We start from the raw sequence: 22,639 nt of genomic DNA, 5'->3' as shown, positions 1-22,639 counted from the left end.
TAGCCCATTCCCCCCCAAAAGAAGCACTCACACAACCCCTGAGAATCGGCAAGAGCTGTTTATTGCCAGGACATCTTGCAGGTAAGCCTGTGGGATGTCCGTGGTGTTCGGTGGCTCCAAGCTAATGCTTATGATGGAGCCTGAGCAACGAGTAGGGGGCTCGTCGGGCATTCCTGCGATGCTGTTGGTGCTCTCGGATGGCAGAGCACAAAGACATGCCGTGGTAGTCCCAGGTCTGTTCTGGCAGAGGCGGATCCACTTCCTTCCATTCCTCCACATCTGGTGGATCCAGCTCCATGAGCTCCACGGTGCTGGGCAGAAGGCTAAGCCAGTCCTTGCCCGGGACTGCCCAAATGGGTTGCCTTCCATCAGGAATGTTCTCAGGCCAGGGTGCTGAACCAGGGGGTCGTCCAGTCCCATGCCACTGTCGGCTTGATTTTCATGCATGGGTCTGACAGTGCCATCTGGTTTACGGCCATTACTGGGTCCCACACTGTGCTCCGGACTATGGGGACGCCTCTGCTCCCCGCGGCTCTCTGCCTGATGCTCCCGCCTTCGCCCCACATCACCGTTGCTCCTATGGCAAGGCCCAGGCCCCCTGTCACTGGGTGTTTGAGGGGGTCAGCCTGTTCCCTGCATCATTGCGGTGCCAATGATACTGCCTGTATCTGTCTGTGGGCTGGGTGCCAGAGGTCCATTGGGCACTGGTGTCTCTTGTGCCGCCGGCACTATCCCTCCGCCCACAACACATCTCCTTCTGGTCAGGTGCATTCCTTCTTGGTGCTTCACCGGACTGCATCGCTGTCCTCGCACACCAAGGAGGCCTGCTGCTTGCCTTGCTCTTCTAGTCTTCCTCCTGCCGCACAAGCTGGCAGTCAGAGGGCCTAGATGCTCAGCGAGTGGTGGGCCAGCTGCAGGGGTCCTGTTTTATAGGGCCCGCAGCAAAGGTGGGGCAGTGGTGGCCACTGTGACCTCAGCAAGCCTCTGTGATGGAGTGGCCCATGCATGGCCAAAGGCGGCTGTGTTGGGAGCGGCCTGGAAGATGCCCTCATGTGGACAAGGAGGAGGGTTGGGGGGGCTGAGGGCCCCTTTTCTGGGGCTGTCTCCCCCGGGCCATTTGACTTTCCAGAGAGAAAGGCTGCTCCTCAGCCACAGGGACTGCCCTGCACCTCCTATCCTGTGCCCTGGGTTTATTTTTAACACTGGTTTTTAGGTAATTTCATTCTGTTCTTTACGGAAAAGAACAGAAGCAAGGTGCATCTTCAGCCCTAATTCCCATGTGCACTTTGTGCTCCTTTACTTCCCTCTCCTAGCACAAAGAGGAATCAGGAGACAGAAGGAATGGTACACTATTATATTCACGCTACATTACTTTCAGCTGGAAAACAATCTGCCCACACACTAATCAAAATTCTTGTTTTTCAAATTTCTCAGACTTGATCAATGCATTGTCAAATATACGTGTTTATAAACTGAATGCATCACTTCTAAGTGAGACTTTCCTATACATGTGTCCTTAAAGAGAAGTTAGAGTTCCACTCAAGATGTGTCCCCTAAACTTTCTGCAAGGCACAGAACCTGAATGAAATATATCTACCCCTCTTTTGTGGCTATTTATATGATCTTTACCATTTGTCATCTCCACAATCACTAATGGGCCCCATCTTCATGCATTTCTTAGAAGCATGCAAACATTGCCTCCCACAGAGGCACAACATATATTAAGCAGTTAGTGCAAGTCCCTCAGAGTAATTGTGGAGTGCAATGGAAATCTGAAGTTCCGCATCCTCCTTTCCCATTTTCCCCACATATTTATCATTTTTCCAACATTTACAGTCTAACAGTAGTTCTCAAAACTTACTGACCTCCAACATAAAATGTTATGTTTATTTTCATACAATTTGGGTAGCAGGGTCCAGTATATTAAATTACCCTAAGCACCCACTCTGAACCTTTATCATTTCATTCATAATCTACCATTTTGCACAAATAAACAAGCACTTGGCAGACGCCTCTTTGCTGAAACTGCTTTTATTTTGTAGAACTGTCCAAAAGTTCCACTATCAAATTTTGGTAAGGCTCTACAGTAACATTAAACACTACTCTCTTTTGCAGAAGAGATGCACACAAAAATGTCTCTGCTGCACCTGGCCTTTATACAATCTGTGTATACTCCATGTGCCTATAAAGACAAACCAAGATGGAATTACAGTAAAGTATGTTGGAAAACTGGGAACTGCACAGTGCTGCAAACACAATGAAAGGAGAGACTGCTTCAAACTCAATACACGAATTAGATCCTTTAAAAGTTTTGAAAGAGTGAATGATTTCTCATTTCAAATTATTTATATAAAGCTATAGTTCACAGTTAGAAAATCCTCCTTATACAGCTAGTAGATTGCACCATCTGAAACTTCCATCTTGGACTAGACAGCTGAAGTTGACAAATAATGAAGACGAATTGAATCCCAAATAATGGGCAAAACAGGTTTAAACAACTAGTTCATATAGGTCACATGTCAGGATCAATGTTTCCTGGATTGAAACTCCTAATTAAACTGAGATGTCAGGGAAATGAATTGCTCTGTAGGAAGCTATGTCTTCAAGTGAAAAATAATTCAGTGGGAGACTGAGGAAGGCAGGAGACAGAACCAAGGTGCATAAAGCTTAATCCAAAATCACAAGAAGTCAGTCTAATCAGACTCTCACTGATCCACTGGTATTTGAATCATGCTATATTACACACTTTCAGATCTTCACACAGTTTATTTGCATCCCAGAAAATTATGTCTCTCATTAGTCTGTAGTACAAACCCAACAATGCAAAGTATCGTAGCCAGCTTTACACCCATCCCCACCTAATACTGTAAGATGGAAATTGCTGTTAGAGACCACAGTCCTTAATTTATCACTGGATATGGTATGCACTATCAAAGACAATGCCAGCTTTCTCCTGTCACACCTTTACTACATCTCAGTCCTGACCAATGAAACACTATTTCACAGAAAAATGCTTGAGCTTCTTTGCAAGTAGCCCATGTTTGTTTCAGTAAAGAGGCTAACTAACAATATCTGTAGCTTGTTTATACCAAGCTAAGTTTCAGGACCAACAGCTGCCTCCATTCACAGTGAGGGTATTTTCCTCAATAATTTGAAAGAATTTGAAGGAAATTAGAAAAATGTGCCTATATTGTATCGCTATAATTTGTGTTTTCGAGAACTATATATCAATAGCTCACAAGCAATTTTGTTCTTTTAGACTCGGGCAAGAAATCCTTCCATGCTTAAGATATAATTACAGCTACCCCAACACCTCTATTCATACTCACACTCAACTACCAGCTCTAGTTACTTACCCACTCTGTTTGCTCCTGACAACATAAAGGAAAAAGAAGAGATAACACAGTAATTATTACAAATAATTCAGCTGGAATGGCAACTGGAAAAAAACACAGCAGTAAGATAGTTGTGTTTACTTTTGAATTAAATGCATGAACTTGGACCCAATTGCCAAGCCTCTGCTGCACAAAAAGGGAGCTGGATCTGTCATTTAAGCGACACGTAGGCCTCTACAGAGGGGCCAATTCTGAACACTACAAATAGCATGATTACCAAATCATTGGTACCATGATCACCATTTCTGAATACCAGAAATACTGTGATTACCAAACAAGAGGCACCAGATGACGAAGAAATAGTATATTTAATCAAGTAAAGGCATCATAGGTAAAAAGGATATTTTCCACACAACATTCTTGCTGTCTTTGTTAGATAATTTGGACACAGTAATATATGACATTTCCACAGCAAAAGGACTTGCTAAACCTTATGTAAGTCTTTAACGCAGATGAAAAATAGAGAGACAAAAATGGAGTCCCCAGGTAAGATGAAAGAGGACAGCACTAAATCAGGGCAAAAGAACTGAAGTCAGATAGGCTGAAGCACGTCATAAAACAATCAGCTGGCCTGAGATAACCTCTGTCATAACATAATTGTTTTTCTATGTATTTACTTACGTATGATTTCTGGTCTGTAGCGCAAACCTAAGGCACTGAAAATATACATACCAACAGTACGGTATCTTTTCATAAATTGCATAATGTACATTGCTTGCTGAATGTACACATCTATTAGGAAGTTTAACTTTCTAGTCACATTAGCACATCTTTCACCTTGTCTTGCACACTGCAATCATAGAGCAAAGCCTGGTCCATCACCATTGCTCTTCCAGGAGTAGTGCACATTATCAAAATCTAAGAATCAGATACTATCTAACTTGCCATTTAAACAGCTAAGGCCTAGCATTTTATATAAAGTGACTGTCTTACATATTCCTCTAAATCTCATTTCTTCAACATGAGCATAAGTTGAAGAACATCTACTATGATCTGAATTTCTCTGGCATTGCATTCCCCAGTAGTCATCTTTATATTTCAGTTGGTATTTCATAGAACATGTGGAAACACATTCAGTATACCAAAAGAGACTGCTCCTAATACGTATTTTCTTCTTAGTTTCTGCTGCTAACAAGGCCACATGTATTAAGAACAGATGGGGATATCATAGAATGGTTTGGGTTGGAGAGGACATTAAAGATCTTGTTCACCAGTTTCTTTTGTCAGTATTGAAATTTTCTCTAGGAAAGCCATTGTAATTTAAACCAAAGATCTGGTAACTAAAAGCTCAAGCAAGGATCAAGTCATCAAAATCCAAAAAGCTCTCAAAAACAACACTCTGTGTAGGCACAGTTAACCACAGACTTTTAAACAGGAAAATAATTTTAAAAGATATTTTAATTAATAAAATGAAAATCATCTTGCAGTGTTTCATCAACTTTTAAATGGAGAACTGAATATATCTCAGAATATATCTCATCGATCCTCCAAGGAAAACAGTGACATTTTACATGGTAAAAAGATGGTTCTTTACAAAAAAAAAATTTGCTGTTGTTGATGTATTAGCTGTGGATTTTCCTCTTTCTAAAGCATAATCATGAAGGCATCTTGACAAAGGGATCTTTTGGTGTAGTTTCTTCTGTTGAAACTGAAGATCTACACATACCTTTCATTCCAGCAAGCTTTTGTACTTAAGGGCTTAACAGCAGTGAACCTTCTTTCCTCTACTCTCCCACATAACCCTGGCAAACATCTTTCCATTTAGGTGTAATTGTAGTGGCTATGTTGGTAACAATCTTGCAGACAGTTACATTGTCAGTAAAGATCAGAAAACAGAAAAATTAGTTGTGGAATATGAGTTACATCACTAGAGTAACTCTTCAACCTACCTGAGTAACCCACTGCTAGTGTACACGAGTTAAAAAGAGTAACTCACCCTTCTTCACTCCTCTGCGTGGTTTACCCTCATTTGCAGTTGATGGTCTTGCAGTTTCCTCTCCTGTCTCTCTCCCGCTGGATTGTTCACTTGCTGTGGAGTCAGCATCTGATGGTGAAACTCTGCCACAAACATTAAAAAACAAACAAAACAACATGTAACATAAGTTTGTAATGGGATACAGTTCTCACATGCAGAGAATCCTGTGTTAATATATCTTGTGAAGACTGCTAATATTTTCCACTGTTTATAAGTAAATTTATAATAAATTATCATATTTAGACATTCATTGCTATGATGCTACTGTTGTTGCGTGTGAAACCAACTGCAACATGACTCACACATGACAAGATTATTAACTAAACTTTCCTTTAAAATTAACTTCAAGAAAACACTGCATGAGTAAGTAGCAAGTTTACTTTTCACACAGAAAGGAATTATATTAGCAAGAAGAAAACTACATATGTAATTATTTTAATATTCAGACTTGCTAACTTGGTGTTCTCTTGCTAATGCTACAAGTCCACGTGCATATTTTCGTGCCTACTTAAATAAAGGCAGGTTAAACAAACACCACTTTTATACATATTTATCCCATGCAGTCATTAGAGCCTTAAAAACATTTGTTACCTACAAATTATACAATCTCAGAAACATACCAAAAAAATGTGACTTTTCCCTAAAGAAATTATTCAGATAGCATAAAAATAGCAAAAATATAGGGCATACGCTACTGCCCAGCTAGCACCAAAGCCTGTCTTTCACGTGGGATTAGCATTTGTGATAGTTTCTCTAGTGATCATTTTATCTTGTGAACATTCATAGTCTATTCCTTCACTGATTTACTTAAACTGTGCACTAGTCTGTGTATTAACCTTGTTAAGCGCAAGATTTGCTTGAGCTAGATGTATATCAGCACTAGTAACTGAAGCTCTCAGCTAAATGTCAACCAGCGTAGAGCAGACAAACTAAGATAACTACAGTCACCCAGACGAGTTAATAGAAAGTTAAATCTACTGCTTTCAGTAGGCAATGTTCTGAATTCATCTCCCCATTTTTCTACTGATAACGAAACGCTGTATTTCATTTTTTTTTCTGCAGTACTGCAATATTATTAAGTCACATCCCAATAAAAATATTAGCAAGGATAAAAGGAGAAATGGTTCTCAATGAGCTTACAGATCTGCACCACTGCATCTTTTACTCTTTTCTAAGGTGGAATAGATGGGTAGAGCTTTCTCCTCCATCATCTTTGTCATGGTTCAGCAAACAGTGTAAGGGTTCTGTTTCCAGATACGCTACTGACTTTGTTTCACCTCATTGTGCCTGGTTTTCCTTCATGCTTTCTTCAGTCTATCTAAATTATCAATAAATGTATCATACGAACATACAATAGTGTCAAACCCATGACAGCCATTTTTAAGTTCTGCAGAGTACGCAGCTGTATCTTTTCAAGCCAAAAACCAGGTCCAACTCTCAGCTGGGGACTAGAGATGCTGTGCTTTCTGATCCCGACTGTTTTTCTTGTTCACTGCCTTTTACTGATACGGAGTGTGTACTCACATCACCACTGTATTTACTGGCATGCTGTGTACAATCCTGAATTGCACTGTGATGAAGTGAGTTCTGTATTTTCTTACAAAACAGAAAACAGCTAAAAACAATACAGCACACTATCTTTCAAATTTCAAATTCTCCCTCAGGAAATAAGTGTTTTAAAACTAAAGCTGAGATGGTTATGTCAGTACGTAATGGAGATGATGATAACACCTCCATAGTTAAGCCTAAAGAGAGGTTTGCTCTTAAGGGTGAATAAGGGAGGGGCGGAAAATTCTTTTTTGAAATCAGTTTAAAGTGTTTGAATTTAGAGACTTTAAAAAAATACCTTTGTTCCATATTTGATCATCAATTTATTATTGTCTTCAGGGGAAGCATTAAAATGTTGGCTTCTGAAAATTTTCCCTACTTCATTTTCTTAATTATTCTAGATGAAATACAGTAACAACCTCAAGTTTAAATTTGTTTCTTATACTCATATGTATATGAACATAGACGCTTTCCCACCCCCCTCATTATCGTCTCTGTCTTAAGCCACTTTTGAGATTTTACAACGAAATACAGAAACAGTTGTCCTTTTGATTTGTATTTATTTAAGCTACACCAAAACAAGTTAGCTAAACTTTTTTTCCATTATTTTCCAATGTTATCCTCCTTCCACTGTGCCACTGGTAGTCCATTTCTTGCAAAGCCTATATGGAGTTAGGAAGATCCATTCAGCACCTTGGAAGGTGGAAACTGAGCTGTATGAAACTTATGTGGGGAAGATGAAGCCAGGACCTTAGGGCAACTGGGGCTTTCGAGGAAGCACTGGTTGAGGTGAGGAGCAAACTGTGCCACAGACCTGCACCTCAGGAAGAACCACCATTAGTTTCTCTCTAAACTCATTCAGCACTGCCTTTGTTTTTCTCCCACAGTGGAATAGCATGTAAGTAAAAGCGCAGGGGGTGCAGAGCTGCAGACAAAGGAATGCAAAAATATGAAATGGAGGGTGAGGAAGAAGAATTACTGGAAAGTGAAGCAGAGACGAGCTCTTCATTGTGGAGCTTTTTGTGAGTCACCATAGCACACCTCTCCTCAGGGCTCCACTTCTTTCCTACCTATTGCCTTCTCACTTAGCCTTTTTTTTTTTTTTTTTTCAGTGCACATATCCTTCTTTACTGCTAAGCTGTTACAGCTCCTATCCTAAAAATGCAATCCTTTCTAGCTAGGGATGACTACAAAGAGAACATATCAGAAAGCGCACACTTTGTGTTTCCAGTACACTACTAATAAATTGACTTTAACCAACCCAGTTGTGACCTAAGCACCCCTCTCAACTGGACATGTTGCCATTAAGAGAAATATAGACACCAAATTCTCACAATCTCATGATAAACATAAGCTGGGACAAAGATAGATGAGTAGAAAATGCAGGTCCTGGAGCTCTGGAACAGAGTTCTGTCGACTAAATTTGCCCTAAAAGTATAGTAAACAGCAGTCATCTTCCACAGTTTGTTTTTTCTCTATGAACTGACCTCCCTCTGTGTCGGACAGTCTTTGAAGGTTTTGAGGAAGTCTTGGACTTGGGGCTGGGCACATCTCCATTTTCAGATGGGGTAGTGTCCTTAACAGGTCCTGGTAAAGGAGCTGGCTCATGGATAATCAGGACATCATCTTTATTGTGCTGGCCCAGATGCTGCTTAGCAAAATCAAAGCCTTTCACACTTGGGGCTTGTAGCTGTGAGAGAATAAAGACAAACAAAAAAACCAACAATGAATGACAATGAATACAAAAGCTTTGGTTAAGATCCGTAAAAAACTGCTATTAGTAGGAAGGTTAGGATATAGTAGGCTCAGAAGTGAACATAAGAGAGCTGTAGGGAAAAGAAAAAAAAAAACCTCATAATTCTGTCATCTTACTTCAGTAGATGATAGCTTAAAACCCTAAATCAGTACATTTCATGAAAAAAATGTTGCTTCTGCATCTCCTTTTTTCAGCTATTTCTTCAGATTTAATCATTGTGTGGGAAGTTTCTTGTGTAATTGAGGGTGGAAGGCTGTAGACACCCACATACCAACTGAAACGGTTACCATTGACAGGTCACCTTTCTATCTGTTTCAGTCACAATGATCAAAGGTAGTTTAAATAATTTGAATAATATATTGTTGCTGATATTCCTCATTTTGAACACCCCAAACCTGCAGGAGGTCTGGAAGTGTTCACACAGACAGCTAGTTCATCTGAGGGGAGAAAAACGTATAGATCTGAGTTATAGGGCAGCCTGGCAATGAGTTTTCAGCCAGCATGGATGCCTCCAGAAAAGTATTCCAAATCCAGCTCTTAGGAACTTCATACTGAGTAGACAGAAAAATATACAAAAGGCTTTCCAGTTTAGAGAATTTAAACATTCATCCTAGAGATCTTACTAGGTGGCCATGGTTTCTATGAGTGTCTTGCTTGAGAAGACACAGAATCAGACCCTCCACTTTCATAACTATTTTTAAAATAGTTACTCTCACATTGTTGATGACTTGATTCAGACTTAACTGAATCAAGCCTACAAGTTTTGAGCTCTCCTACAAATTTTGGGGGCTTTGAAGTAATCAGAAATTCTGAGAAACTAATTAAGACAAAGCTTTTCTTTGAGTCCCACTCAATTCTTAAGTAGTTTGGAAGTTAAAACTGGAAAGAAATCTTGACAACTCCAGTTTTCAAAGTGCAAGCATACACACGCACCACACAGCATACGCACAAAACCCTCTGTGTTCCTAGAGCTGACTTCTTCCAAAGTGAAGCATATGTTGGAGTGTGTTTATGGGTGCGTCAGGTTCCAGATGTTTAAACGAACCCCCTTTCATAAAGCTTGGCGTGCCAACACAGCTAACTACTGACTTGTCTGATACCATGCCAAAGATAAGCTTGCCTAAGGAATATACTGAAACAATCTCTCCAAAATATTTTTTCAGTAAGCAAAACATTTTCCAAATGGTTCTTAGAACGGTTGTGGTAGAAGAGCAAACTGCCTATTTAGACCAGTAGATGGCAATAAAAGCCCTCCTGTTAAATCGAATATCTGAAGGGTTGAGGTTTTGGAGTTCATACCAGAAGTCATCAAAAAACTCAATTTTTCCTTTTTTTCTGAGATCTCATAACTCCATGTCTTATTTTTAAAATAATTCTGAGGTAGAACTTTTCATTTCCACTGTCAGAATTACTGTGCTGGCTTGAAGCACTTTGATTACTTGGGTCTTCCCCTCAGTTACCCCACCTCCACCTCTGATGTCTTTATGATGTTAGAAGACATTCCTGTGTATGACATCCTCCCTTTGAAACACTTCAACAGTTTTCCTTCTTCTAATCCTTTCACACTGCACACTTGTGCCTATACAATCCTGCTACTGATCACCAACTACCACTTCATGTGTTTCGCTACATTCCTGTCCCCTGCTCCAAGCCCCCTTAGGTCTACAGATGATGAGACTTCGCCACATGCTGGGCACAATTCTTGCACAAAAACCCCTTTCTTAAGCACCCTCAAACTGACCTGCAAAGTTACCCCTCCTTTTGTAACGGCATGATGGGTCAGGTGGGCAGGGATGACTAAAAGGACAAACATTCCAGTTATATTGGAAGTATTAGTATGGCTTTATTAAGATTGCTGCCTCTCAAGCATGCATTTCAACGTACCTTAGACTTAACTCTAATGTACTCATTTTTAAACCCTTGGGAAGTAAAGCAATGTGTAAAAATAGACATTTTTAACCTTTTAACTTTGACTGAATTGTCCAATTCCTTGTTGCAGTCTAACAAACTTTTGTCTAAGCACTGTTATGGAAACGCATATATTTATGGGTATGTGTACATACATCACAGCATATGTATGCACACATACTTATCTGCAGACAGACCACATAGAAGTTGTATTAAAATGCTGTTAGTATTGCAAAGGTAAGCACTCACACTGCAAGACAGGTAAGATCGTCTGAACAATCAACACCTGAATCCTCTCATGCATAGGCATTGCAGTAGAGACTTGTGTTAAATATAAATTCATTGTGTTAAATATAAATTCATTTATTCCATAGGATCCCTCTTGCTCTCTCCCACCCTGCCGAATCATTGTCATAGGCTGGGGTTTCTGCTACTGGTCAAAGCTGGCCAGAAGGTAAGAACATTATTTGTAGAACCAGGACACCCATCTCATTTTATGCAAAAGTTGGTAAACATGTAGTGAATGAAGGACGGATGCAAGAAGAGAAAGGATGTATTCTTCTATTACATCTGCAGCTAGGGTGACTGAGATTTTGCCAGTGGACTGCATGGATACTTGCTGGCAGAGGACTGGCAAGAGTCAGGTGTCACCTCTTCTATCCAAAGCCTCAAGAAAAGCTCTCCCCAGACACCGCAGAACCTGTGGCTCTATCTTCCTAAGGCTGCAGCCAGGTTAACTCCTCATCCTCATCTGATCTCATCCTTCCTTGCCAGGCAGAATCAGTCCCTCCATCCCACCTTCTTGCCCCTCTCTCCCTCTGCCTGCCAGCTGCCAGTTCCAATTTACACTGTCCAGCAGCATGAGCCTCGCTGGTCCTCCTTCCTTCACCTCACCTCCAAACAACCTCCACATACAGCAACAGAGAAAAAACACTCTAGTTTTTAAGGTACGGCTCCAGAGCTTATATGCACAGAGCAGGTGGAATCTTATGAGAATTTACTTGGTAAACTACTAACAAGTCTCTGTCAATCGCATGCAAACATTTTCCCAAATGCTTAGTCAAAAATGGGCAATTCTCTACAAATTGAATCAGCAAAAACATCTCCTTCACACGAAACAATCCCCTGGTCTTAATTCCTTTCTTACCTTGCACCCTCAAAGGCTGAGAACATATGCTAAAGCTTCTCCAGAACTGTTTTTAATAGTGTTTTGTCCATTTTTTTTCTATTAACCTTGTTCTTTGAAAGAACAAGCTCTTATCTTCTTAAAATCATTATGAAACTGAGACTGGAATGAAAATCTTATGCCTGAATGTTTCAAAGTCTTGTAAAGCCCTGTACAGCTAAATATTTCTAGATACTTCCTACTAAAAAAACTGAAGTTGGCACTACCAGCTCCAACCAATATATGAACAGTATGAAAGACTGTATGCACATGTGTATATGCATATGTATGAAAAACTTGAATTACAAAAACGCAGTGTGAAAAAACACCTATATAAAATATGATACATGATACCTGATAATATAAATATAAATATGAAATATAAATATAAATATGATAATATAAATGATGGTCCTCGCTTCATAAGTAGATATAGAGTGTTTTTTTATTGTTTTTTTAAAATAACAACTAACACTTGAGAAGTAGAAATGTCAACATGATTACTAATGCAGAAACAATGCCAATAGAAACCCACTTCATCTTAAAAAAATCTACACTTCATGGTCTACATTAGACCATGGCAACATTATGACTAACTGAGAACTGATACTAACCAAAAACTATATTTTCAGTGACAAGTGTGACGACTCTGCTTTCTACAAGACTGGACAGTCAGATCACTGGGACTCAGTGGAATGAATGAACAGTGCTGTTCCAGGCTGAAAATGTTTCCGACATTTTCTTAACAATGGCATGCCACCTGCCACGTTTTTCTTCTTTTCCTTTACATCCAGTTGTAGAGTATAACATCCTGGACAACCTCTGCTCATCCTAGCACAGGTAGTCAGAACACCACTTGTGGATCAGTCATCTACTACTCATAAATTAATCGCCACCACGGAAGGAATACAATCTCTTTTCAAGAAGTGCCAGCACTGCTATCTGCACAGGTGCTGAAACTGAACCTCTTTTTATCAGTCTCAAGTGCCTTTACTTACTCAAGTGCTTAAGACTGCACAAAACCAGTACTAGCAGAGATCTCTTGCTTTAAATGTAAGTTGTTACAGAAGGATTTCATTTGACGTATTTTTATACATTTGTGAAAGGGAAAAAATAAACAACTCTGAAGGTTACCACTAAAGCGAACATGTCTGAGCTAATGCATTATTAAGGCATTGTACAACAATAAAAATGCAGTGCCTGCTGAAATCCAAGGGGAAGATGATTTTAAATTTGCAAGTCAAGACACTGTTTTAATTGTGTTGCTAGATACCAAACGAAAGAAAAATTTGGAGCTCAGTTCACAGAACAATCAAATAGTTTCTACAGAAGCCTACAAAGTCTGTGCACCTTGGTCAAGGCTTACTGCTTGAAAACTGCTAATAGTTTCAGTACTGTTCAAAATACAGAAAGATATTGCTGCCAAGATATTGCTTTCCTAGATCCAGATACACACCGCAAATGTCAACAATCTGTTTTATCAAGAAAGCAAAGACTACACATACAGGTCAGTGAATAATTTCAGCAGAAAGCAGTAGAGAAGAAATACGCTTTACTCACTTTTCTTCTTGTAGTTCCTCTAATTAAAGCCATGTGTGTTTTTTTTTTTTTTGTTTTTGTTTGTGTTTTTTTTTGTTTTGTTTTTAATGTTTGTTTGTTTGTCTGGAGTAGCAGCAGCATTTGAATTCGGACATAAAATGAAGAATACACCGAGACAATTTTCTATTGATTTTCTCCTACAAGATTACTTTGTTCCTTGTAGAGATAGAAGCACTGAGCAGAGGCTGTTAAAATACATTTCTAAGGAAACAAAGACACTAAGCATGATTTCAAAAATAGAATGTGAGTGTTGGCATATAATATATGAACAGGACTGGAATGCCTGTAAAGAAGTCCAATGACTTATGACCTTACTAAAATACAAGCACATGGAACGTTTCAAAAATGACGGGATAAAGAAACTACAGAAAAAAATGTTTTCAAATCTACTATTTAAATGCAGCAAGGCAGTGAGAATCAATGTTCTTAACACTAATAGGGGTTGAAGATGTAAAAAAGCAGTCTGATCTAGTGTTGTTTAAAGCTATTAAACATCGCAAACTTCCTTCTACAATCAGAGATTCACAACACCAAATGCTTCTCTGTATTCCCAGGGCACTATACCATAGGGTAGTGTGAATTCAGTGTGTGCAGTAATTGCATTACTCTCATGGTGCATCAGTAATTACAATTATTTGCATTGCTTGCTAGAGTCTTTTTAATTTTAACTTTTTTTTTTTTTTTAAACTCTGCTTATACTACTCTATCCAAGGTATGGACTACTATTTCCTCCAACAGCAATCATTCATCCATATTGTCTGCAGTAACTATTCCTTCAGATACTTAAAATACCTATCAATTTACCAATAAATAAGAATTTAGAAATACTGCGGTCTGTTCACCTTTCTCATTCAGTCTCATCTTCCTATTCAGCTCATTCTTTTCATATCATTCCCATCCGTTATGCACATATGTATATATGCTCCATCTTTTGCTTATATTGCTCCCCTTCAACATAAAATCATTTTGCATCACAGCCATGTACTGTCTGGAAAGTATGCATACAAATTATATATGCAATTCAACAACAACAATGCACATCTGAATCAAGGCACAATAACTCCTTGTTGATCAAAAAAAAACCACATTAGAAGATCATACAGAAGAGTTCATTTTTTATTGCCTCCCTGAAAATACTGAGAGAAAACCCATTTGTATTTCAAGGTCTTTTTGTGCTCTGCACACAAATTTGCCTATAAAATATAAAATATATGATGAAACCAACTTGTGCCATAAGCACAAATTCTTTCTCGGCCTTTAAAATATCTTAAGCATCACTGGGAAATGTTTAGAGAGATCACTGATTGCTCCTGGTTGGTTTATGGTTTTTGTTTTAGAACTACAGTTAAAAAGGTTTCTAAATAGATTTAAATATCTTCACGTGATAATTATTGATGTCTGTATAAGAAGGGTTTGTATACTGGCTGTTCAATATATCATCTCTTATGTGGGATACCCTCTTGCTACTATTATGACTGTCTTAGAGCCTGTATTAGTACAACAAGCCTTGTCTCAAAAAAGCAGGGGTTTGAGAACTGAGAGCCAAAGAATGGCTTGTACGTGCAACATGCGATCCATTTTCTCATGCTGGACCAATACGTCATCATACAAATTATGTTTCACATTTGTCATCACAACAGCACTTCTGTCAGCTGTCACCATTACTTGGAATAGGTCAAGCAGTTGAACAAATGTGTCCTTGTGGAGAAGAAACATGCCTGTAGCTGCAGGGGTTTCTACCATCAAGCCTGAGAAAAAGAGTGCACAGTATAGATGATGCTGGCACAGAAAACCAGAATAAGCTAGTGTACATTGTCTGGTCCCAGTTTCCTTCTCTGAAAAGTCAAAACCGTGATTTCCTGCCCACCACCATAAACATCATACATATAAGAAGAAATGCCATGGAAAGCACTACCTCAGGAATTTTGCCCCTGGCACAGGATTAAAAACAAATGAATAAAGAAACCTCAAAATTTTCAAAAATTTTTAAAAGCCTGAAATTCTTAAGACACCTGTTCTGAAATATTTTATTAAGGATGCTTTTTATTATGGATGCTTTTCATCGGTTTTCATCATCCCCATTCTTCTCCTTTGTGCATTTCCTGCTGCCACATTAATACTACCATGACAGCTCAGTGAATTTCACAAAACACAAGAGAAAGCATGTTGCTGAAAGCCTCTAACTCTGAGTACATCTATGCCCATAGGCTGCTAAGGTAACTGCTGTGATATGCAGAGTTTTGTGTCTGCATCATACATAGTTTTAGCTTTCCTCCTAAGACAGGAATGTCGCAGGGTGGATACTATGAATCAGGCTTTGGTAAGGTTCCTTTGCACACTAGTTAGATGAAAGTGTCACAAATAAGTCAGAAAATGATCATCAACTTTATAAAATAGAGGTGACTACTGTGTCTCAGTTCCAACAGTTTCTTTTCCATATGCTATGTCAAAAAATTACTTCTCAAAGGCCATATAAGCAAGTCTGGTATCCACTACAATCTCTAACAGGTAGCACAGCATGTCAAAAAAATTACGAATTAAAAAAAAATTCCCAACTTGTGAGGCAAGAAAATATGTTCATAACATGTCTCTCACTGTCTGGACAGAGTACATACACAATACAGTCCAGAAACACTTTCTCAAATAGTGAGAAAATTACTGACAAACTTTAAGACAGAACACAGATTAACAATTTTAGTGTTTGTGCTGACATTTTGTTGGGCACAGTGAGCAAAGATAATCCCGTGGTCTTATAACTCAGACATTTATAAATCTAAAGAGCGCTTAATGCAGACAGAATGAAAGCACATTAATATACACTGTAGAAATAATCTGCTTGCTAAAATGAAGCTACAGTTTCTTTTCCCTCCTTCCTTGTTGTGCCCCATTATCCAAGACTATCCTAAAACTAAGGTAAATCTGTTTCTTGCTACAGGCCCAGAGATCCTTTCAAATGATGTTGCTATTTCATGCAGGCACCTGTAATTTGAGGAGATAAAGTATACAAATAAATCACCTAGCTTGTCAGCTCTGGCTATAAAAGCCTTCCATTCACACTGTCATTTCGCTACAATCACAATGTCAATTGCAAACCATTTAGCGAAATTTCTTGCCGTTCTGCAACAAGTGAGTAGTGACATTAAAACCACTAATAACAATAATTTGATATTGGTGCATATCCTTGTTCTCAAAATAGCTAAATTCTATGGTAAACTATCATCTTACAGTAGGAAAGACAAATTTACTTCCCCAGTAGTGATCTAATCTTAGTGGTCTATTATGACTAAAATACTATAAAGTTAATCTGTGTTTTGAAAATGGATTTTTTTTAAATCCTTTTCAAAAGTAGCCACTATATAAATATTACTCTATAAATCCATGTGTCACCTACGTTTTGAAAATCATATGCAGTTCTGGTTTCCCCCACTCAAAAAAAGATTGAAAAGAATTAGAAAATGTAGCCTTTTCGAAGGCTAGTTCAAAGAAATGGTTCAAAAAAAAAAAAACAACAAGGTGAAGACAACAAGCAGTCCTCAATCTAGGAAAAAGACAGTGGAGATGGGAAATAACAGAGATCTGAAAAGTCAAGATTGGCACTGAGCTGGTGTCCAGAAACCAGCTGTTCGTCAGGAGCATCACAGAAAACATGGAGGTAGCAGGATAAAAGCAACACAAAAGATGACAACATGATTCTTTCACATAACGTGCTGGATAAACACCTGTCAGCAGCTCAGATTAGTTTAGAAGGATTGGAAAAGTTCACAGAGGACAAATCCACTGAGGATTGCTAAGTATCACCAATTCTAGAGTGAAAAGTCCCTGCTCATAATTGGAAGCTGAAAAGTTACTCAAAGAAAATTATCATATGTCCCTTTCCTGTCCTTATCCCCTTCTATAGACTCATGGCTTTTGGCAGATGGGCCTTTCAATCAAAATTTTGTATGGCTGCTCAAATGTTTATAAAAAAAAATGCAGAGACATTTTAGTTTTTTTTTTGTTGTTTGTTTGTTTGTTGTTGTTGTTTTAAATCTGCTGGTATAAGCAGTATATCCAAGCGTGGTATTTTATATCTACAACTTTTCAATAGCTAATCCTCAGTACAGAAGATGAGTTTCCACAAAAGAGCTCTTGCAGAAGGACTGACATCAGAGAACTGCATTGTTGAAAAGTAATTAAGATGTTGAATACTGTGTTCCTTGTTAGAATCCGGCTATTGAGTTGAACACAGCAAAACCTGTATGCCAGTTTCAGAAAGACAACATTTTTGATAGTTAAGGTTGCTATTAGAAATGAAAGGTATTTGTTATGCAAACAGTTGGCACAGACATAAATCTCTTGCAGAAACTCATGTCAGTTTTCGAGTAGTTTTTATAAGATTGCTGTCAGCTGCCTTTCTTTACATGAATCTCTTTTGACTGGAACTATTCTGAAATGCAGAGCTATTGCCTCCACATTATACAGATGAACAAAAGCATTACAGGATGTCAAAACATCACAAGAATTCTTTGTATCAGGAGCAGAAGCCTAGTATTTAGCCTCCAGCAGGGCTGGCCTCTTTGATCTCGGGAACATCCAAGAGGTAGTTTACTGAATAGACAATAATAAGCAAAACTCTCTGTTCAGAGGTGTAAAGATACACCCGACACATGAGCTTTGGGTATCAGATGTTCCTGCTTGGGGGAAAAATAAAAATCCACACCAGCCTGCCTGACGTGCTGTAGGATGCACGACTCGTTACCTGTAACAGCGAGCGACGTGGGGTGGTCTGAGTGGCTGCCACGAGCTCTGCGGGTTACAGCAGACACACAGGAGCTGCGAACGGTCCCCAGGTGATTACACATCAGCTGAGGTTTGCTGGCACACGATGTAAACTGGCAGCCCTCCAGCTCTCACACTGTCTGTGCTACTGCTCATGGAGAAGGTGGGGAACCATATGCTTTGTCCTAAGCTTCGCTGGGGTCGATGCACCCCACCTCTCCCACAGGTCAATGTACGGGGACACTGAGCCAGAGAGGTGTGCGCAGCCTTTAAGAACCACAGTGGCACACCTAGGCCCCAGAGAGGAGCAACTCCTGGCTGGAGAAGCAGCCTTTTTTCCCTCCAGGGTTTTAGAACATGCCCTTGGAAAAACTAGGTACTGAGCAAGCCACTTGGTCAAAGTCAGCACTGCAAAGGCAATGACTTCAGCACGCCCATCAGTCCACAGAGTCACAGACCAGTTTGTGCTGGAAGGGATCTTAGACCATCCAGTTCCGCCCCCCCTACCATGGGCACGGACACCTTCCACTAGAACATCCAGGACCTTCTAAAGATCAGTAAGTTTGTCCATAGGACTAAGATTTCTGTCAACAGGGCCAGGAGACCTTCCCTGAATAACTGTCAAGAGCTGAAACTACTTCTGAAAAGTCCTAGCGAGGGATGTGACTTTCTTCTCTGAAAGCTCATACACAGCAGGGAAAGTTAGATCCCTAGAGAGCCAGGTCCCATTTTAATTGTGGATGGGAAATAAATATTATTGCCAGCTCTGTTTGCGTTACAAATATATAGAATGTGTGTTTTTTTTTTCTTCAGAGAAGAGGAAAAGCATTGACAGTATTTTTGTGCAAAAATGGCTGTAGTCCCGTACAGAGCAGAATGATGGTTTGGACATTAAAGACATTTCTCTATTTTCTCACAAAGACGAAAAACAAACCACTGCAAAAATTCAATTTCCTATAAAGACACAGTACAGCTTCTTTGCAATAAAAAGAGTTCATGTTGTAACGATGTTGTGATGGATATAGGCAAAGGCAAGAGAAAATCATGTAATTGAAGAACGCTACTTATGCAGCTTTTTATTCCAAAAAGCAAAGTCACCTTTATCCAGTGCAACAACCCAGATCACATCAAGGTGAATTTCTTGTAGGATGCTACAGCTTACCGAACAAGTCATGAATACTTGATATGCCCCTTAAATATCTCAGCTCCATCTCTTGAAAAGAATTACCCTTGCACAGACCAATGAATCTTGCATAGAAATTCACTGCTCTGACCTGCTTCCGTAACTTCTAGTTTAAAAAGGGTCCCAGAAAACTCTGATTTAAGCACCTTTCCCCATTTAGTCTCCAGACAAAAAGGCCACCTAGTATTTTTCAGATATTGTCAATCCTGCTTTGAGGCAGACAGATGGACTAGAAAATCTACTAGAGTCTCTTCAAGGTCCATTGTTTATTACAATATTTTTGAACCTTATTTTGCTAGCACCAGTTTCCACAAAAGTTTTCCTTTCTATCTATCTGTGTTTCAATTCACCTAAATTGCAAGCTTCTGAGGCCATCTGGAAGGAAAACATTTCTTATAGTTATTGCGCCTTGCATTCTCAGTGTCAGCAAAACACTCCAGCCTTGTTTGAGCTCAGGCTGCCTCTCTGTCTTTCGCAGAGATAACCTTGTAAGGATGCTTATGCCATCCTATCTGCAGGACTGGGATTCAGTGATGAAACTAGAAAGCCAGATAGAAATAACAGAAACTGGTAGCGTGGCATGTTACATCTGCTCCACAGAACAGGCCTTGCTGAATACAGCCTGCCATGCACAAGTCGTTGCCTTGTTGTGTCTTTGAGAGTGACCTGGCCTTGAGGATGGGGGCAAGAAGCAACACCAGACTAAAGCTCAGCTTCAAGGCTGCTATGACACAACTACAGATGCAGTCTTGGGTAATTCTATGGGTTTATCACTGTAGGACCTAAATATTTTTCAACACAACTATGCCTGGTGACTTGAAAAATATGCTATTATCTACAGTCGCAAGTGGGGGGCTGTGACCCAAATACTCTCAAGAAGCATGTATGCTGCAGAAACACCATGCTCTGGACTGAGACCAAAGAAGGCTGGCAGTGCTGGCATGATGGAGTGCCTGCACAGCCAAGATACCTTGTGATCTGTCCCCCACGGTGCTGTACCCAGGTAGCCATACTCTCAGGGGCAAGCCCAAAAGGCATTTAGGGTCTTAACAACAGATAATTGTATTGTACTTGTCTGCTTCATTGGAAGATAGATTATTAGGCTATGCAATTTATCACTTGCTCTTAATGGTGGTCATTGGAACACAAATATCCTACCTACCCAAGGGAAAAAAAGAAATAAAAGATAATTCTGTGAAAGTAAGCCTTAACAAATAGAAGACTAAAATTCAAATAATTATATGGCCTGTGTGCAAATCAAAATATTTCAGGATGAAAGCAGGTGTTTAAAACCAGAATTAAGTGACTAAATAAAATGAAGAAAGAAAGAAAAGATCAATGACACACTGGGCTACAGAATCTAGAATATAGTGTCTTTAAACCATCTTAAGAGAATTCAAATTTCTAAGAGACACCCCGAACTGAGAATAAAAAGCTCCTGCAAATTTTAAGACTTACTGATGTCATTTGCAGAAAAATGAACATTACTATATGTTTACCTAACTTCTCACTGTTGGTGTTTCAAGGACCGAGTCTGCAACCTCTATTTCATCTGAACAGGAGAAGAGTGTCCCTGTTTCTTATTTTCCAAACCAGTAGAACTAATGTTAAAAAAAAAAACAAAAAAACACATTTTCAAGTGCAAAACACATTATAGACTTAATACGTGTTGACAAAATTGTCTTCTATTTCCAGTATGCATGCCATGCCTGTTAGTGAAATACTTTAAGATTTACACATTCCATTTCTTTATTTACTTTTTTTTTTTTCTTAAGCTTAATGGAAGCAAGGAAAAATAATCACTATAAATGCATATTCTTTGTGGCTTTTCCAATAAAATATTTGATCTCAAGAAAAAAACAAAACATCTCTAACCAAAATATCCTCCAATTTACACAGGTTGTGAAGACCTTCACTTTCCTTTGGTACCAAAGGCAAGTTCAAATAATTATGAGCATAATGAGGGGGTGCAGGTGGGGTGAAATTTATTTTTAAATTGATTTTTTTTTTAAATCTTAAATCCCAGACCACATGATTTGACTCTCTTCATCATTTCTTTGCATTTACTAATAAAAAGAATGAAAACCACAAACAATTTAAAAGACCTGAACCAGACCAAACGTACGTCATCATTTGTATGCTGTCGTGACTGTCTGTGGGTCCTTCAGTGCTTGCTTAATAAGCCCTATTCTGTCCTGGAATTCCAACCCACTGTTTGGAGACATGAAGAGAGCCCAACAACAGCCTGCTATCATGGAACCCAGATTAATTCTTTCATTCTGGGTCCCCAGCAAAGGAGGATTTTTTTTTTGAAGTAGATTTTGCCAGATTTTTAATGCACTAACTGATAAAAATTTAAGATGCTTTTTATTGCTTTACCTCATTTAGTATTTAAGCATGAGCCATCCACTGGCACATGAAGGACTGGACTAGATGTCCTTACTGGATCTTTCCAGTTTGCTTGAAGTGACTTCCCTAGAGCAGGAAAAGTGGCTCCCTAGGTGAACTAGGACTTGCATATAAACAAATCCAAGGCTTCTGACTCGTGAATGATTAAAATGAAGAACATTGTGGAAGCAGCAGAGGCAAACAACTGAGCAACTTTCCAAAACAATGGGATGAAAAGATGTTTCTGGCCTCGCAGCCAACACAGCCGCTTTCTTACACAATGCTTGAGACAGCAGAGAGGTACTGAAAATTTATGTCATGAAATAGTGTACGAAGGATAATGATCCCCTCCTGCCTTTTTTGTATGACCCTTCTCAAATTAGCTTAAACTACTACAGGGAACTTCTTCAATCAAGGTTTGTGTTATGTATTACCAGAGCACAGGTGAAACCGTAGCAGAAGATGAAGTTCATCAAAGGGTACAACTTGTTGCTGACCTTGATTCTTACACTCACTCTGCACTGCCAAGACAAGTGGAAGTTGCTATTGATTTGTTCTGACTGCTTTGGAAGTGCAACTGCTTTCTGCTTCTCTCATCTTTCACATCATTAATTATCTCGAAAGGGAGCATGGTGTACAGACAAGACTTGCTACAGAGAAAACTGTATGACTGAACATGAGGTGACAGTTACAGAAACATGACTACAGTACCACAGGATTAGCACAGGCAGATTACTTTGCCTTTATTAATGCTTCTGATAGTATCCTCACTAATAAGTATTTCTAACAAACAGACATGTTCTCTTCAGTTGTTAAAAAGGAAAAGTAGGATTTGTAACCCTTTAAGTCATTTTTCCACTCCTTTCAATTTTGTGAAAATCATGGATCATTTACGGTCTTGAGCACTAAAAAGACAGACTACTGAATTTATCACCATCCTAACCCAGTCCTCCATCACATCAGC

General features: G+C 39.2%; 1 protein-coding gene across 3 annotated transcripts in view; it reads right to left on the bottom strand.

The window, feature by feature from the left end:
* KIAA1549 (KIAA1549 ortholog) overlaps window positions 1–22,639 on the bottom strand; it is a 141,251-nt gene that overhangs the window by 20,403 nt on the left and 98,209 nt on the right. For all 3 annotated transcript variants that reach the window (XM_035561598.2, XM_050714041.1, XM_050714050.1), the window contains exons 11-12: window positions 8,406–8,608; window positions 5,332–5,453 (exon numbers count right to left, since the gene is read on the bottom strand). In XM_035561598.2, the coding sequence (XP_035417491.1) occupies window positions 5,332–5,453; window positions 8,406–8,608 (325 nt within the window). The remainder of the gene's footprint in view (window positions 1–5,331; window positions 5,454–8,405; window positions 8,609–22,639) is intronic.

Source organism: Cygnus atratus, chromosome 1, assembly GCF_013377495.2.
Source record: "Cygnus atratus isolate AKBS03 ecotype Queensland, Australia chromosome 1, CAtr_DNAZoo_HiC_assembly, whole genome shotgun sequence".
NCBI classification, from domain to species: domain Eukaryota; kingdom Metazoa; phylum Chordata; class Aves; order Anseriformes; family Anatidae; genus Cygnus; species Cygnus atratus.
This window is presented reverse-complemented; position numbering and strand designations above follow the sequence as displayed.